This window comes from Lycium ferocissimum, chromosome 1 (genome assembly GCF_029784015.1).
Source record: "Lycium ferocissimum isolate CSIRO_LF1 chromosome 1, AGI_CSIRO_Lferr_CH_V1, whole genome shotgun sequence".
Classification (NCBI taxonomy): Eukaryota; Viridiplantae; Streptophyta; class Magnoliopsida; order Solanales; family Solanaceae; genus Lycium; species Lycium ferocissimum.
In genome coordinates this window covers 10,798,593-10,816,948 of record NC_081342.1, presented here as the reverse complement: position 1 = coordinate 10,816,948, position 18,356 = coordinate 10,798,593, and the positions used below count along the sequence as shown (strand labels likewise).

At 35.3% G+C, this 18,356-nt stretch overlaps 3 protein-coding genes across 5 annotated transcripts in view; 2 read left to right on the top strand and 1 right to left on the bottom strand.

Moving 5' to 3' along the window:
- Positions 1 to 1,962, top strand: part of LOC132047413 (cyclin-T1-3-like) — an 8,542-nt gene extending 6,580 nt beyond the window's left edge. For 2 of the 3 annotated variants that reach the window (XM_059438470.1, XM_059438462.1), the window contains exons 6-8: positions 551 to 696; positions 1,536 to 1,641; positions 1,705 to 1,962. In XM_059438470.1, coding sequence (XP_059294453.1) covers positions 551 to 696; positions 1,536 to 1,567 — 178 coding nt within the window. In that variant the 3' untranslated portion in view covers positions 1,568 to 1,641; positions 1,705 to 1,962. Of the gene's footprint in view, positions 1 to 550; positions 697 to 1,535; positions 1,642 to 1,690 lie in introns of all 3 variants that reach the window. The other variant, XM_059438464.1, reaches the window with a different exon arrangement.
- Positions 1,963 to 4,261: 2,299 nt separating this feature from the next.
- Positions 4,262 to 16,728, top strand: LOC132047406 (long chain acyl-CoA synthetase 6, peroxisomal-like). The gene is made up of 23 exons (XM_059438456.1): positions 4,262 to 4,514; positions 5,881 to 5,941; positions 6,013 to 6,090; positions 6,215 to 6,286; positions 6,368 to 6,449; positions 6,536 to 6,641; positions 6,724 to 6,800; positions 8,625 to 8,669; positions 8,751 to 8,837; positions 10,824 to 10,913; positions 10,989 to 11,068; positions 11,218 to 11,311; positions 12,195 to 12,283; positions 12,367 to 12,455; positions 13,966 to 14,095; positions 14,211 to 14,329; positions 14,403 to 14,526; positions 14,626 to 14,712; positions 14,937 to 15,040; positions 15,129 to 15,214; positions 16,035 to 16,121; positions 16,197 to 16,283; positions 16,363 to 16,728. The coding sequence occupies exons 1-23, from the start codon at positions 4,385 to 4,387 to the stop codon at positions 16,459 to 16,461; spliced, it is 2,103 nt and encodes a 700-aa protein (XP_059294439.1). The 5' UTR covers positions 4,262 to 4,384; the 3' UTR covers positions 16,462 to 16,728.
- Positions 7,236 to 8,669, bottom strand: LOC132047399 (uncharacterized). Its single transcript, XM_059438451.1, has one exon. It carries the CDS (start codon positions 8,230 to 8,232, stop codon positions 7,441 to 7,443), a length of 792 nt encoding a protein of 263 aa, XP_059294434.1. The 5' UTR covers positions 8,233 to 8,669; the 3' UTR covers positions 7,236 to 7,440.
- Positions 16,729 to 18,356: the final 1,628 nt, after the last annotated feature.

The following is an 18,356-nucleotide window of genomic DNA, read 5'->3' as shown; positions in this document are numbered from 1 at the left end:
TGAAACTAGAAGTGCGGGCCAAAACTGGCAAGTCCACAAGTTCCATTGTCTTTTAGCTGTGGATCATAGTGAAAAAGAACGCAACAGTTGTTGCTTCTGTCTGTCTATTTTGTTATATGAGGTACACGTATTTTTGGGGTTATGCTGCTGCAGCGGAGCTGGGACTAGGAGTTGGTGCTCTCTAGATGGCTAAACATGTTTGTTATATATTTCGTTCTCTCTCAACATTGTGCAGAAGATTCTTGGATTTTTCCAACTCAGTTGCTGCTTTCGTAGTTGGTAAGAGAAAGTTGCCTCGGCTTGCTCTTTTGGCTTTTCCACATGACTCAAAACAATTGTTTAATGGATCTGTTAAATGTATTAGACTTGTATTCTAGTAACTCTTCTTTGGCCAATGTATTTGAAAGTTTTGAATCCCATGCTGTTCTGCAAATGTGGCTAACAAATGACATGGTGTTGCTGCAGATGCTGCCTATCTATATAATTTTCAGGGAAGTAATATTTGTGTAGCATTAGTCATCTCCTATTCTTATTAGATTTCCTTTTGCAGGCTCCGAAGTTCACTCTGGCTTCAGTTCAAGCCTTACCAGATTGCTGCTGGGGCTGCATATCTTGCGTCAAAATTTCTGAACATGGATTTTTCGTCGCATCATTCTGTCTGGAAAGAGTTCCAAACACCGCCAAATGTACTTAGAGGTAAACATATATGTCACAGAACATTAAGTAATTGCTAGTTATTGACTGCAGTTTTTTTTGAAACTGGTAACTTGTATTCCTCAGCATTAAGGATATGCACCTCCAAAAAAGAGCTTACAAGGAGAATATTAATTACAGAACTCCTAAGAAGTCCCACTATCTATACTTCATCTTCTACTCTTTACACCAAAAACATAAAGTTGTGTTACAATTCCATTTGATCTTTTGTATGGAGCTAGATCTGCCTTCAAAAATTCTTTCATTGACTGCAGTATTTGCCAAAAGATTAGATTTTTATTTATTGAGAGCTAGTTTCCTTTTCTCGATCATAGTAGGACAAATAGTTGTGAGTTATAGTCTCTCCGGTATTGACTTTAATTAGTTTATGTTAAATAATTAACGGGAGGTGGATTCAAGCTAAGATTAAGAAATGATGATTGGTTCAAGAGAAGACCAGGCTCTGATAAGCTAAGATTAAGAAATGATGATTGGTTCAAGAGAAGACCAGGCTCTGATCCATCTTGTTTGCACTGAGTTATGTCCTCCCATTTTTGCTGTATAGCTATTGTGCTACAAAATCCGGATTTTACAATCAATTGAAGCTAAATATTCATGCCTAACAATATATGGAACTGGACCAGGTTTAATTTCATCTAGTTATTTTGGCACAGAGAAGTAGACTTAGATAAAACAGAAACCGGTTATGAATGTCAACATGAATCTTTTGATCAAGCCTCAAGATTATTATGCATATTCAAGCATTGTTGTAACTGAATGTCCCTCTAAGATTGTGTACTTGCATGCACAATTCACCTTATACTTTTTTTTTTTTAATGCAGATGTTGCGCAACAGTTGATGGAGCTATTTTAGGAGATCATGAGAGACAGCAATGAACATCAGCAACTTAAAAAGGACAATATCAACATTTTTTGGGTCTTGGCTTGCAACAGTTGTAGATGTATTATTTTGTAGATTCTACCATCATGCATTTTTTGGGTCTTGGCTTGGTAGATGTATTTGTAGATTCTACCATCATGCATAGGATTAATTTGGGGTTCAATTCAGTATATAGGTTCACGGTTAAACTTTTTGGTTTGAAAATATCTATGGAGTGCCTCCTGTGACTTTTCATCTAATATCATATAGGAAAAGAAATTCTTTCTCCGTGTAAATTGTTTCTTCTTTCACTGTAAAAGTGTCCATTAATTATGGAATCTGTTGTTTTGGACCTCAGCCTTTAATGATATTCCTGGTTAAAGATGTAATTACTGTTTGTTGGAGTGTTTGGTGATTTTTGCAAATTTCTTTTATTAGTTTCCGGAAGTGTTAGTTTGGTGAAACCCTTTTCCAGAATTTACACTTCTTGCAAGTTCTTCTAACTCAGCAGAATTCTGTTTCTGCCTATATAAAGCAGAACTAGAACAGAATTCTCATTTTTACTAAGTTTAAAGAAGTACAGAGAGCATGACATCCATACCAATTTGACCCTAATTTGGATTTTAAAGTTATCTGTGTATTTATAATTACTTGGAGTGATGCAATAATGAGACTTTGCCCCTCTAAAGGCAAGGGATGACCTCCCTCTGGTGAAGAAGCTATGCATCCTAAGTGATACATAATTGCCTGTTTATAAAACATTCTTATTAAGAGTAGCGGTGAATAGTGAAGTTCGGAAAATTCTTACTTGCATCAAGAAGTTTGGACCAAATCAATAAAATGTATTACATGTTTATATATAAACTTTATAAGTGATTGTGGTTAATCAATACTCAATTCTCACTTTATTCTATATCTTATTCATAGGAAATTAATTATTCATTCATATAAATACTGAATACGAATAAATATTTATTATGAAGCTAGTTAGATCCCCAGGGGATGATGTTCATTTACAAAAATTGCTTAGAGGTGTGGTGGTCTTGAACCTTTCACCCTGCTTGTCAAATGGGTAAATTTCAAGTTAATAAATTATGATTTTTGACTCTAAGGTTTGCTCATGGGACAAACGAGATTAAAAGTTCAAGACCACTCATTTTCAAGATAATTGGGCATAATTTCCTATTGCTGTTATTTTTTTATTTTTGTTTTTATATTGAGCTGTACAATGATCTTCTTGGTAAAAAACAAATGATTCATTACCAAAAAAAGAAGATTCGACGCTTTTGGGTGCATGAATCACTACGTTACGTCTCTTGACATTTATGTTGCTACCAAATTTCTGTAAGCTTTCAGCAAACTGATATTGAAGCAACCATAACATCATTGAATGTAGGTGGACCAGACGCAAATACTTCTACGTGTCCATAGTATTATTTCACTTTATATGGATTTAATGCCAAAACAACTTAGGCAGCAAAGTACCTATCTACTTTGCCATTTTCAGATGAGTATTCAATACAAAAGATAAAAACATGTTGCGCTTTATTGTGATGTTATTGTTTCAGCTTTCAAAATATCATCTTTTTCTAACAACTATGCATCGTTTTACTCCATATCTTGAGTGAATTGTTGAGACAATTATTAAAACTAATATTATGACCTTTATTCACGATAATTCCTTGGTTAAGCGATGTACTATAATTAGATGATATTAAATGCTTTTAGTTGGATACCACAAGAAACAAACATTGAGATTGACCAAAACTTAAAAGAACCAAAAAAGTGTAGTTGTCCCACACAAAATTCATGAGCACAATATCAGTGCAAACAAGGCATGACCAGTTTGGAACTCATCGTGAATTATAACAAACGTACATACGTTATACGCATGGATTCATGACTTATACAAACTGAAAATGTAAAGAATTTTTACACGACTAGTATATTTTAATATGTTATTTTATAAAATGTTAGCGTCTTATTTTCATATTACTATTAATCTCATGAAGTTACCCTTCGAGTAAAATAAGTTTTACACTATCAGATCACCTAAAAGATAACTACTGTATAAATAATTGGTCATTATAATAGAACTAATTACTTGAGCAAGACATATTATACCCCCTCCGGTTTAAAATAAGTGTCCACTTAAACTAGCACACGTTTTAAGGAAATATCAACTCTTAAAATGGTATTTTGACTAAACTATCCTTAATTAATACTCCCTCGGGATAAAAAAAAAGTGTCCACTTATTAAATCAAGAAACAATTAACCTTATTTTCTACCATTTGCCCCTATCTCTCTTATGTGATCAAATCTCAATCAATATTTAACTATTTTTAGTCATTTAATATTTTTTAAGGGTAAGATGAAAGTAATTTTATCTTGGTTTTGTAAATGAATAAGTAATTTGGGACATATATTTTTAGTAATGCGGTCAAGTAATATGGGACGGAGGGAGTAATGAATATAGTTTCTTCATTACATAAAAGCTCACTTATCAAAATTGGGTTAAATTTGGAAAAAAATAATTAATTACTTGTTGATTATATAAGCGGACACTCATTTTGAACCAATGTAAAAGGGCTAAATGGATACTTATTATTATGAAGAGGAGTATATATGTTTTATGTGACATTTACAGTTGGTGTAATGAAGTTATTACACTTTTAAAGCCATTGATGTCATTCCTTATGTAACAATGCATGTGTAGGGAGTAGTTGCATTCTTAACCAAAAAACCACCAACAAATTTGGTAGCAAAACAATACTATACATTACAAGGATTCATTAACGTCGTTCCAACTGATGAATTCAGAATTAGCTGAACGTCGTTTTAGAACTATTCAGAACCACCTGATCATCACTTCCACCGCCGGTGATCATGATCAACAGTCACTTTTCCACCGTGAAAATGCCGCCAGCAAGTTCTTTTATGGTATTATTTCCCATCTACTTCCCATATATATATATATGTGTGTGTGTGTTGTTTTCTTAAATAAGAATGCAGCTTTGTAATACATTTCTTTTGTTGTTCCGTACGTGTAAAAGAGCCAAGGTAATGGTCGTCAGTTTTTAGTAGACCAATTTCTTAAGTAGCATTCAACTGAGAAGAGAGAAGAAAAAGAAGAAGATAGTTCTTGATCAGGTGCAGACTTTACTCTTGACTATATATATGTGACAAAAACAAAACAAGCTAGCTCATATATATATATATGCTTTGAGATCAAATTGACGTCCATTAAAAGGATCAAAATACAACATAAAGGTAGATTCTTTTGTTGACATTGACATGCAACTCCATGTTCAGTATGTGTTGTATCGATGTTCAAGCCTAAGACCAACTTCCACGCCCACCAATTACGTGCTCTCGCGATACTTGAAGATTTTTTTATTGGCGTTTAGATCAACTTTCATTTCCACCAATTACCATGTTCTTTCGAATAGCTCAACAAAATGGGGAAGGAAGGTTGGTGTATAGTTGTAGAGAGGGCCTAACATCATAGGCCAATTTTCTATTGTGTCTCAAACTTATCCACAAACATAATTAGGATTACCACATCAGTATCCATTTAGGTTATAATGGATCAAAATAAAGTCCGAATTCAACATATGCAGGTTTGATTCGTTCTGCAGCTGTGTAAATTTGGGTTTGTTGGGGGGGGGGGGGGGGGGTGGTGTGTGAACATGGGTGATCAGGACATTGCCAACCAATGGGGGATTAGTGACTGAATCATCTGTGGGGGATAATGACTAGCACTATGAGTCTGTGAAGAAAAAGATCTTTTCCATATTAGGTACCTGAGATAGAGACCCAAAAACAAATTAAAGCAGAGGTTCATTGTACTCTTTGTAGGACCAACTCTTAGAGCTGCCTTTCTCCTAATATTGTTGTTTGGTTTATTGTTTAGGACATGAGGCAGTTGACCTATAGAATCATGACTGGCATCCTTTTTTTTCACCTCATGCCTGGCATTTACCTAGCTTGTGTTTAGCTAAATTCTTCTCTTCTTTTTGTCAACTTGACAGTGTTGATAAAGTAGGTGCTGTTATATTTGGATACCTCCAACTGTCTTACCAGATAAAGTAGGTACAAATTTGGAGAGCATCTGTAGGTCCGATGTCCAGCTATTTGTTGGATTTACCGATAGTTATTCCTCTACATGTTGCTCTGATCTAAATTGTATTCATTGCTAGCATGTTTGTTTAAGCTTAATACTTGGTGATCAAACTACCTTGTTTTCTGTGCTCTATCTATCTCTCTCCTCCATTGGTTTTTTTGCTGATTATTGGACTGTCACCAGAGCAAGGATTTAGTTATGCGCTCCCTGAGGAACTGAAGACAGGAAAGTGGAATGTGTACAGGTTAGAACAGTTAGCTCAAACACTTCTATGTTTTCTGAGGCACAACTGAGCTCTAATTCTTTTAAATGCAGATCCGCTCGTTCTCCATTGAAGCTTGTTAGTAGATTTGCAGATCATCCTGAAATTGGTACCTTACATGACAATTTTGTGTGAGAACCCAAGCTTGCCTGATCGACTCCCCATTTTCCTTTTGTATCAGTTATTATCAAGAAAATTCACCACTTTTTGAATTGTTTTTTCATTTCTTTTGTCTTGATTTGTTTGTCTTGTTAGGCGCTCGGTTAAGAAGTTTCCAGACTGCAAATACTTAGGTTCACGAGTTCGAGAGGATGGAACAGTAGGAGAGTATGTTAGCCACTGGAAGCTTGTAATTGAGCTTACAATTTATCTTCAAAGCATACTCATCTAGTGTAATATACTCTACAGGTACAAATGGATAACATATGGGGAGGCAGGTACTGCACGGTCAGCAATTGGTTCTGCGCTAGTTTGTCGTCAGATACCAAAGGCAACTTACTTTGTCAGCTTCTTAAATCATTTAGGAATGCTTTCAGTTTATATACTGATCATTTTGTTTGCTGCACTTCTTGACAGGGATGCTGTGTTGGTTTATATTTCATTAACCGACCAGAATGGCTGATAGTCGACCATGCCTGCTCTGCATATTCATATATTTCAGTTCCTTTATATGATACTCTTGGTTGGTCTTCAGTCATTATGGAAATTATTGCATTTAAGATCTTACCAACATTGCTAAAGCTCCTAAGCCATAAAATTTGTAGGTCCAGAAGCTGTAAAATATATTGCAAACCATGCAGCAATTGGAGCTATATTTTGTGTGCCAGAAACATTAAATCATGTGAGTTTACTTACAAGTTCTTTTGAGGTGACATGGAAGTCGAAGAAGCAAGCAGTTTCAAATATAGGCTATAGGCATTCTTTGAGATTAACTGGTCTTTTGCAGACAGAATGTTCGAACACATTTTTTACTTTCTACAATTGTTGCATTTGGATTGAAAACCTGATATCTCAGATCTACTTTCTACTGGCCATATTTGGTTAATATTCTTCCTGACCTTTTCTTTAAGGAATAAGTAATGCATTAATGTTAGAATATGATGTAAATATTTAGTTACCATCTTTATTGATGTAAATATATTAGAAGAATATTTAGTTACCATTATGGTTAGGTGTATATTTACATAATATTCTAACAATTAACAATAACAAGATTCGTCTTGGCTCAAAACTTGGAATAGAAACTGAGGAAATAAAATCACACAGCAACTTATAATTTCTAGTACCTCCTTTTATTATCAGAAGGAGACATAATACTACATTAGTTATACCTTTATCCAGTCATGGAGAGATGGTTGCTACACTTCCCTTTATCTTCTTTTCTTTTCTTCATTCACCAATTTGCATGAGAAATCATTTGCACTGTTCTTTCCTTGTCCTTTGATTTCCACAACAATGTTTCTCTTCTTTCCTGTACTCTCTTAGTTGAGGTTCCAATTTCTACATTTGCAATGAACCTTGGCAAGAGCAGCCATGTAATCATCGGACCTTGATCCATAAGGAGATTGACAAGCAGCAATCATATGAACTTTAGCTGCATCTGGTTCATTCTGGGATTCATAGTACAAGCCAGCATATAGAGAAGCATAGAAATATTCATTTGGCTGTCCATTTGAAAATGAAGCAACAAGCTTTTCTGGGTCACCACCGTCTTTAAACATGTTATAGGCTTCTCGCATGACTGGTCGAGAATCTCTACCTACCTCAAGATATCTTTTTCTTGCTTCATCAACTCCATATAATTGAGCTTCACAAAGAAAACACCATATTGACTCCTCTGTGTCATTTGGATTCTGTGCAACGTCTAAACGGAACTGTTCTGCACCCTCCTCATACCTATCAAGATAATATAGAGACAAACCCCTTTGCCAAAGATACGCTTTCTGGCGAGGATCAAGCTCAATTGCCTTGTCAAACTCCACCAAAGAACCTAACACATCGCCCTGTCGAAAAAGAAACATTCCCTTTCGAATAGCCATCACAGCTGAGTTACCACCACCTGTTAGTGCATCCCAGATACCAGAAACTGAAGGCAAGAATAGTCTTCTGGTCAAGGTTGGTACTACTGGATTGTGATAAGTCTGGATTCTTGAAAAAGTGGTGCCAAAAAAGATTTCACCTTTCTGAAACTTTCTTGAAAATGGAGGGCACTGAATGGGTTTGATGACTACAGAAATGGTGGGTTGCAGATGATGGGTGTGGGTTAGTGCCATTATGGAAAGGTGAGAAGTGAGAATGATGATAAGGTAACAACAGCTAAAGGTTAGGACAATAGTATTTGTTAAAAAGGGTTCTCATTTCTGAAAGTGTTTAGTTGGATATAACAATAGATGCCACATATATATAGTAATTGGACAACAGATAGGATAAAGTGTGAAAATCTTCCTGACCATTGATTTTAATAAAAAGAGCCTAACTCCCCACTTTCATAGGTGGATTATATATTTGAGAGAACATAAAAAAAGATCAAATCTTGGAATTTGCCTTAACTTTAAATGCAGGAGAATAGAAAAAGATGTACTTGATAGACCATTTATTTTGTCTAGGTTGTTCCTTGTAGTCATTGTTGTGGTTCTTATTTTTAATATTACTCTTCAAATTGCAGTTGCTTAGCTTCTTATCGGAGATTCCTTCACTGCATTTAATTGTGGTAAGCAATGCTGTCTTTATTTAGTGATGGAAATGGTGCATAACTATGATCTGCAATTCATCTGGCTTGAGTATGGTGTAGGTAGTTGGAGCAGTAGATGGGAGAATTCCATCACTTCCACCTTCATCTGGTGTGGAGATCATATCATATTCAACACTACTTAGTCAGGTGATTATTTATTTTTTTTTAGGAAAAATCGTCAATATATATATTTTTATTTAAATCGGGTTGGGTCATTAATTCTTTTTTTAATTGATTTGTCGCAATTCCTTTTCAATTGGTCTAATTTTAAATAAGATTTTATCAATTTAAATTTTGATTTCCAACAGTTTATATATAAAATACATATTTTTGAGGAAAAAATGGGGCCCCAAAACAATTGAGGCCCCAAGCGATTGCTTTGTTGGACTTATGGTCGAGCCACCCCTGGGTGGAAAATGGCATGTTGGGTGAATTTCAGGCAGGTAAAAAATGGGTCAAGTTAATAATTTGATCAAGACCCAACCTACCCAAGTTTGTTTGGGTCAAGATGGGTCAAACAACGGGTCATAACCCACCCTGTCCAACATAACCTAACCATTTTCAACTCACCCAAATTCTACTTCTGTGTGAAGTGACCAAAGCTTTAACTTGTTTTGGTGAATTATAGTTACCTTCCTTTATTTTAGCTGAGGTATGGTTTTTTGAATGCCAATTATTAAGTGTGATGTTATTATTTTTTTTTTTTTTTCAATTTAGTGTAATTTAAAATTACCTGCTATTTCAGAATATGAGGCACTGATACTTGGGGTGATTATTTAAAACTATGTTTAGTGATGAGGATTTACTTCCTTATGAACTTTTGGGGACACCAGTGCTAAAAAGCAAAACTCCTTAGAGGAAAGTTCATAAAGCTTCAACATTTCAACTGCATAAACTAAACATTTATATTGTGAAAACCAAACATAGTACAAACTGTTTCATTACTAATATGCTTTGCTTGTTTGGATTGGGTTACATTTTGACCCTACGGGTTACACTGCTTTAACCCGTTTTGATTCGATTGTTTGATGGGTCATTTTGGATTCAACCCCTTGGGTCAACTCAACAAGCGGGTCATGACCTAACCTGTATAAGGTTGGGGTTGATTTTGCCACCCCTAATTATATATAACTCCAGTCGTATTTTCATGGTATGAGCAGTTTTAGATTTTGTGCCCAGTCGGAATGAGCAGATGCAGAGATGTAAACTTAGTGTGCCTGGTAGTTTTGTGCTGCATAGGATCTTTAGCATATCTCAGTTAATGTCTTAATGACATGGGTGGAGTGGCAGGAGATATATCCATAAGTGTAATTTCACTAGCAGCATTGAAAATGCCTACTACTATACGCAGCTGCAACTCTTTCCCGTGTCTTTCAAAAGGTTCATTTCTCAATGTTGCATGAGATTACAGGTTGATACATTGAGGATTATTGTCTCACTGGAATCACTTTGAAAGCACTCATGGAAAGATTTTTCTTTTTTCCCTTTTCCATATACTGGTGCATGCATTACGTTTTTGCCTCGACTTTCTCTCATTATGTGGAACTCTTTCATGGGAGGCTAGATATTGTTACAAGGTGTGCAGTACTAATGATAGTGTGTGTCTAGTACTTTTAATCCAACATCAAACTGAATTTATTTTGCCTGGCCAGATCTAAGACCTTTAGTCTTCAAAGTCAAGCTTTTCTTATGGATAAAACCACGTTACCACATTTGAATTTATTTTTATTTCTTTTCCCCCCTTATTTATGAAAATAGGAAGAATATTAGTATTTTCTTCCTAGTTCCATGTGCCCTTTGAAATTTATCTTACAGTGCTTCATCTATTTTTTAAGAATTATCCTGTAAACATGAATAATAATGGAAAGACACAAAATCTCTTCATCAAAAAAAAAAAAAAAAAAAAATGCAGAAGGAGAAAAGACAAAAAAACAAGCATGTCCATATAAAGTCCTTACTGAAAGTTTACTTCTGTGTATAGCACTGCACAAAGAAATGTGTCAAACTAAATGCACTCTTAAATACTATCCTGTTTTTGAATCTTGTGAGTTTGTTGATGTGTATAACTATTGTATATATGCATTACTACTTGGTTGTTGGTGTTTTATAGAATTAGCGCATGATTTCTTTCAGGGTCTCAGCAATCTCCAGCCCTTTTGCACACCAAAACCTGAGGATGTTGCTACGATATGCTATACAAGTGGTACTACTGGGACGCCAAAGGTACAGAAGATTATTTTCTCCTCAATTCTTAATGTTATTGCTTTTTCATAATTGAAGCAAGTTGCATATCTTTAGGGCGCTGTTTTGACCCATGGAAACCTGATTGCAAATGTTGCTGGTACGAGTTTTGGCATCACACTATATTCTTCAGATATGTGAGTACTAATGATTACAATACAAACCAAAGATTTAGCATGAACACTTTTTACTGCAAGTTCAGAAGCTAAACACCTCTTGCATTCAGTTGAAACTTTCTAATGAAAACTGTAGATTTTCCTGAAACTTTTTTTCTAAATTTTAATAGTTACATCTCATATCTTCCGCTGGCGCATATATTTGAGAGGGCTACCCAAGTATTGCTGGTCTATTTCGGAGGAGCTTCTGGATTCTATCAGGGGGTATAAGACTTAACCTAGAATGCTTTCTGGATTTTCTTTTAGCAGTCCTTTCATGAACCGTATCTGTCAAGTCTATGGTTTATTCTATCTCGGATACATCCAAAACTATATGTAATTCTTATGACTTAATTTTTTCAACATGAATTTTTTCAACCAATGGCTTGAAAACATTGAAATAGAACTAAGTGCAACCATAGAGGAAGACATGGGAAAAGTGAATGCTGTTCCTTGCTAGAATAAATATATGAATTAGTAGGTTGTAAATCAATGATATTACTGTGCAAGAGATTTAACTTATATCAATAACGTGAATTATTTGTCATGGACTTCGTTTCATTTTTACTGATCATGATATTTGTTACTTAGTTTATCCTTTGTCATTCTTTCTGGCTTTCTGCTCCTTTCTGTTTCCAATTTCTGGATAGTTCCATCCTTCTTAAGGAAGATTACATACTTATGAAATCAAACAAATAGGACTACAAAGAGTAAAGGCAAAAAGTTTTCGCACTCTCCCCTTGGTATTGCTGTTGTGACTTGTAAGTATCCCCCCGGGAAAAACAGAAATTTAATGTATCTTAATTTTTTACTTTATTCTGAACTTTGTTTTTCTTTTTTCCTTTTCGTCTCTGTTATTTTATTCTTCTTCCTACTACCACCATTGCACCAGAAAGTGAACCGCCCCTGTCCTTCTCCTCCTTGTCCCAATCTCCCCATTCCTGTTGCAATAACTCAATATCTTACACTTCTCGCTGCTTAATGACATTTAGGAGATATGATATGTGTGAAAATAGGAACTATTCAGAATCAAATGTCTACAATATTCTAAGCAGTCTCTTCACATTTCTCTAAGGAAATACCGTGTTTAACTTTACTTTGTATTCAGGATAATCTGAAACTAGTGGATGATATGGCTGTATTAAGGCCCACTGTATTTTGCAGCGTTCCTCGGCTATACAATAGAATATATTCCGGGTAATTGACTGTTGATGCTGATTTTCCATTTGTGCTAATTTTAATTTTATGTGATCCTCAATTAACTTAGATGCTTATTGCAGCATTATGAATGTTGTGAAGACATCTGGTTCTCTGAGAGGGAGGATATTTAATGCTGCTTATAATGCTAAGAAGCAAGCAATTTTCAATGGTAAGGTGTTTTTACCTCTACCGAGAAATAATGGCTGCACCTGTGAATTTTGGACCTCTAATTATCTTGTTTGCATCATATTATGCTTCTCTAGAATTTAAGATTGTTTTGCACAGAAGTCTGTTAGTATGGAGAACAGTGCATTCGGAGTTAAGATACACATTATTTCTATGTGAGCATGTCGAATGTTATGATTGCAACAAAAGGAAAAAAAACTAATGAGTTAGGTTAAATTCTTTCGGGATGTTTTTAAGTATTTCCAACATATGTTTACTGCCCTGTTAAATTGCTGTCTGTCTCACAATTGACAAGAATCATTTTTTCATTATGTGAAGTGACAAGAACCATTTATCAATTAGCTTTTGACATTGCAGCAGCATTACATAGATGATACTGATTAAAGCCGACAAAAATGTATTTCGGTTTTGTGAAATTTCTCAAAACATGATTACTGCATGTTCTAAAATATGACTTCTAACTTTTTCATTTCTCATGGGTTTGGAATATTAAATTTGGTAAAAATTTCACATCTATAGAGTATGCCACATGTGCTTGCATGGGTTTGGCCCTGTGTCAGCTGAAGATGAGCATTCAACATCTGCAGCTTGATCTGCAGTTAGTCCCTTTACCAACTCCACGTCTAGTATACCTAGCAATCAATCTAGCAGCTGTAACGGAAGTGACAAGTCAGTGGACTCATGTTAAACCACTTGTAGTATGACATAGCCCTGACTTCCTAAAAATGAAACACTATGATCTAGGCAGCTTGTAATGAATGCTTCAGCCCTCAATTATACCAGTAAGATAACTTTTTGTACTATAATGTTGCTTGTATAAGTTTTGTTTTGGTGCTGACGTGTTATTCTGTAGGAATTATCCCATTTAGTACTAGTTGATTTTGTGAGTAAAAGTATCAAGTTCAAGTACCTTGGAAGGTAGTTCTTTGCTATGGACTCTTGACGTCTCCTTAGTTGTAAATTCATTGCTCTCTTCTCAGTAAGATGGGAAAAGTAACAAGGGAACAAAAAAATGGAAAATAACAGAAAAGCGGGAAAGAAACAAACTCCTGCGGCTTTTATTTGGACAGGGAAGCCACTCAAAGGGATAAAAAGGCCGCAACTCCTTGGAAAACTTTGGTGTGAACTGAAGAGACATTTTTTGACTATTTTAACAAAAGGGAAAGTGAGAAACTAAAGAACTTTAATGGACAGGAAAGCTGCTTTCTGTTCCTGTAATACTGCTCATTTGGTGGTATTGAGGACTTTGTTTATGAGGATGGGTTCCCCCAACTAGCTTGCAATATAACAATTTTTGTTTTCATGATAGGGCGCTTTTAGTTTTGATGCTTTATTGTTGGATTGTCCCTTGGTGCATTTCTAATAGTATTGACCTTCCAAATAGCTCTGTAGTTTGAGCTTCCCTTGCATTTCTAGTAGGATTGACTTATGAAGAGAAGGAAGACACATCTCTTTTTGCTGTGATATATGTCGATCTGTATTTACTTTTCCAGGCAAGAATTCATCCTCAATCTGGGATAGATTGGTATTCAACAAAATAAAAGCAAGGCTAGGAGGAAGAGTTCGCTATATGGTTTCAGGAGCTTCACCATTATCTCCTGATGTGATGGACTTTTTGCGGGTGTGAGTTGAACATGCTTAACTTCATGAAATTTCACCAATTATGATCAACTTATAAACATAACTGAGATCAGATACTCTTTTTGTGTGAAATGAGTTTAATAGTTTTATTGTTCAGGTGCTTTGGTTGTCAAGTTGTAGAAGGGTATGGAATGACTGAAACTTCCTGCGTTATAAGTAACATGGACCAGAATGATATCTTATCTGGTCATGTGGGCTCTCCTAATCCTGCATGTGGTTAGTATGACTCCAAGTGAGTTCTTTCTTCCATTTGTCTTATGACTGGACTAATTATGTTTTCATGTTTAAGAAATAAAGCTTGTTGATGTCCCTGAAATGAACTATACATCTGAAGATCAGCCTTATCCCCGTGGTGAGATTTGTGTAAGAGGCCCCATAGTGTTCCAAGGATACTACAAGGATGAAGCACAGACGTAAGGGCATCTCTTAACTTACTCACCCTTTTGTAGTTTCACATATTAGCAGGGAACCATCCAAGTTAAATTATTAGATTATACAATGACATTGTTCAGGCAAGAAGTGATTGACAAAGATGGATGGCTTCACACCGGGGATATTGGATTGTGGCTACCTGGGGGCCGCTTAAAGATAATTGACAGGTGAGAGGATAGCTAATAGTACTTGCCTTGGAATTATTAGAGCATTTGTTAGGCTCTACAGAGTGATTACTTTTGCAATCTGTTTCTGTTCCTTGAACCTGGAGAACTTAAATAAGGTTGATAGGTTGCTTCCTGGTAACTATAATCCATTTACTGAAGTTGCATAGTATATGGAGACCAGTGGCTACTTGTAGAAGGTCTTATCTTTTGCTATTTGTGGATAGGAAGAAGAATATTTTCAAGTTGGCACAAGGAGAATATGTAGCTCCAGAAAAAATTGAGAATGTTTATGCAAAGAGCAAGTACGTTACACAGTGCTTTATACATGGTAAGATATCGCGTCGCAGAAAATCCCATCCGCCCCCTCTTTGTATGTCGCCTTTCTAAGACCACTGTACTCTTGTCTGCTTTGTCAGGTGACAGCCTGAATGCCTCTCTGGTAGGCATAGTCTGTGTGGATCCGGATATGTTGAAAGCATGGGCTATGAATGAAGGCATCAAGGTGACACCCTGAATTCCTCTTACGTCTTTAACCTGCTCTAGTTAAAAATTGCATGGAGATTACACTATTTGCTTATGTGTATCAGTTCTCTTACAGGGAAAGAGATGATAAAGATCTGAACAATATTCATCATAATATAAGCTGGCAGGAAAATACACGTGAACCTAAAAAATCATTTACCTTATGCATTTAACTGTGCAGAACAGGAGGGTGTCCTTTTCCTCGGGGTTCTTTGTGCCTCCCACGTAAGATGAATCTACGAGTACAAGGATGAAAAGATGCATTTCCGATTTCTTTCCTTGGAATGTACATGTACTTAGAGTAGATGAAGAAAATCTTGAAAAAGAACACACCATGTCCATTATCTTTTCACCTCTTTACCGAACTAGAGGAAAACCCCTCTTTGATTAGTCGTGTCTTGTCTCAGTATTTCACTTCTCTGTTCTGTACTCTTCCCTCCAACCTAGCATATTTCCCTTGGTAATAACTCCATATTTGATCTATGACAAAATTTGCTTTCCTTTAACATCTTGTGAAATCATAATATCATGCCTCTTATTCTGGCTCTAGTTTCTTTTCTTTTCACAATCGTACAGACTTTGAAATGTAAGAAATATGCTTTCACTTGTATAGCGTAGGTACTCGAAGACATAATCTTGAATCTGAAAATTTAGTGTATCTGCCTGATACTTTCCTTATGAAATATTCATATGGTCATAATTAAGAACAATGCAAGAGTGATAGCTTTTCTTTTGAAACGTGAAGAGAAATATATAAGTATTTGTTAGTACGTGATTATATTTATCTTGGTGAAGGGCAGAATAAAGACATGAAACAGCTCTGCACTGATCCAAGAGCAAAGGCTGCAGTACTGAAAGATATGGATACTGTTGGCAAGGAAGCACAGGTAATTTGAATTTCCCTCCAAGGGAATGTAGTGCCTTGTTTTATCAACATGTTTCTCATGGTAATCACTTTGCAGTTGAGAGGTTTCGAATTTGCAAGAGCTATTACGTTGGTGCTTGAGCCATTTGCTATGGAGAATGATCTACTTACTCCGACGTTTAAGGTAAATGTTATATAGCAACAATTAGACAACTACGTAAGGTCTCCAAGTTTATGCTTTGTGTTCCTTGTTCTTCTTTCAGATAAAAAGGCCACAAGCAAGAGCATACTTTGCTAAAGAAATAGCTGACATGTATGCAGAACTTTCAGCATCAAATTCTTCTCCCGTTAAAATCTTGTGAAAGGTAGAATATCTCGTTATTATGCTGTTGAAATATTGTGCATCTCACAATGGAGTTTCAACATGTAAGTAGTAAAAATAGCAAGTGCAAAACTCTTTTTTTTGCTGTAGAACCTACCTAAGTTAGTTCGTGAGATTCCTCTAAGTGGTATGTATAAAAAAAAAAAAAAGGTTCTCATGCTTATCATGGTATGGAGGTGGATTGGAATACCATGTTCTGTTGATTGCTACACAATAAATATATTTAAGAAGATTATGAGTTCTGTTATGTGAATGCGTTTTTTTCTTTTCTTTTTATTCTTATAATCTCACTTTGAGCCGGTGCAGATCTGAAATTTTAAGTCAGTCAATCTAAAGTATTATTGCACATGCGGCTCTTTTGTAATAATGGCATCACTTGGTATAAATGTACATTTAAGCTTTCAACTAATAGATGTCCTCGCACTTGCTAGTCCTAAACATCGATTTTGAAGTCAAACTTCGTCTAAAACGTGGACCCGAACTAATATACTTATACTGAATTGTTAACTTGTCCTTCTTCTACTTATTTTGCTCCCTTATTATTTACCCACGCTTACTCAATAAGAAAAACAAAAAACCTCACATTGTATCAATTATCATAGTGTCTTCCAATTTGCTATAAATAATATGTAAATTATGAATTAGTATAAATTATTATGGGTAGTGGCGTATTGCCACTTGATAAAAATAGATTTTGCTGTCCATCGATCAAGTTGGTTCACTATGAAGACAAGTTGGTTCACTATGAAGAGAAGTTGTGCATTTGAACTTTTTAACATATTTATTGTATATGTATATTTTTAACACAAGAGCTTTTAAACAACTTTATGTTCAATGAACAACCTTAACTTATCAATGAACGAGCTTTTATCATTGGACTAGGAATCCTTCGTTAATCGATATCATCCTATCCTTTGAGCTTGTTTTTTTAAAAGAAATATACATTTGAATTTTCTTTTGTTATTACGTTCTTGTTACAACAAGTTGTTCATTTGCACACCTTTTAAAAGGTCAACATTGCTAGTCATCATTTTGTGTACGCCATTAACTTCATCTGGTATGTTCTTGTTAAAACAAGTTATTCATTTGTACACCTTTTAAAATGTCAACACTGCTTGCCATAATGATGTGTACGTCATTAACTCTGTCCTTCGTCCTTAATTGAGTGTGGGTATGTAATTTGTGTGGATACTTGTCAAGCACAACATCTAAGGATGTCGTTTAGTAGAAAATGAATTGATTGAAAGTCATAAAAAATTACAGAACAAATCTTACAGACACAAAATACGTTAGGTACTTCCTTAACTGCGTAAGTTTTGGTGGACAGAGTTACACGGTACTTTTACTGGTAGAAGGTAAAACAAATTTGGTAGCCACTTTTATAGTTGTTGTTGGAATATGGTCAGGGTTTAAAGTAGTTATGTAATAGTCACAACTTTTTCTTTTTTTTAAAAAAAAAAAAAATTGTTTTTATTACATAGGAGTAGGGGAAATAGGGGAGGGGATTACAATGTGGGGATTCGAACCCTCACCAATAAGGTGAAAATTCAGGTAGCCAACCAGCTGAGCTACTAAGTCCCTACTGTAATAGTCACAACTTAAAAATGCGGCAAAGTAGTTAAAAATAACCACAATTTAAAAGAAGAATAAGTAATATCTGCCTGCTTTTTAAGTTGTGGCTAAGTATTAAATAATTTGTAATGCTAAGACTTAGGCCTCATTTGTTTGCACTTATTGGAGGTCTGAATCTGAATGGTTCAGACCTTAGGCTATTAAGTTCATTTGTTTGCATTAAGATCTAAGCACTTATTGGGTCTGAATAGGTCTTAATCATTAAGATCTTAAACCAAGTCTTAATACCATTAAGAGGTATTT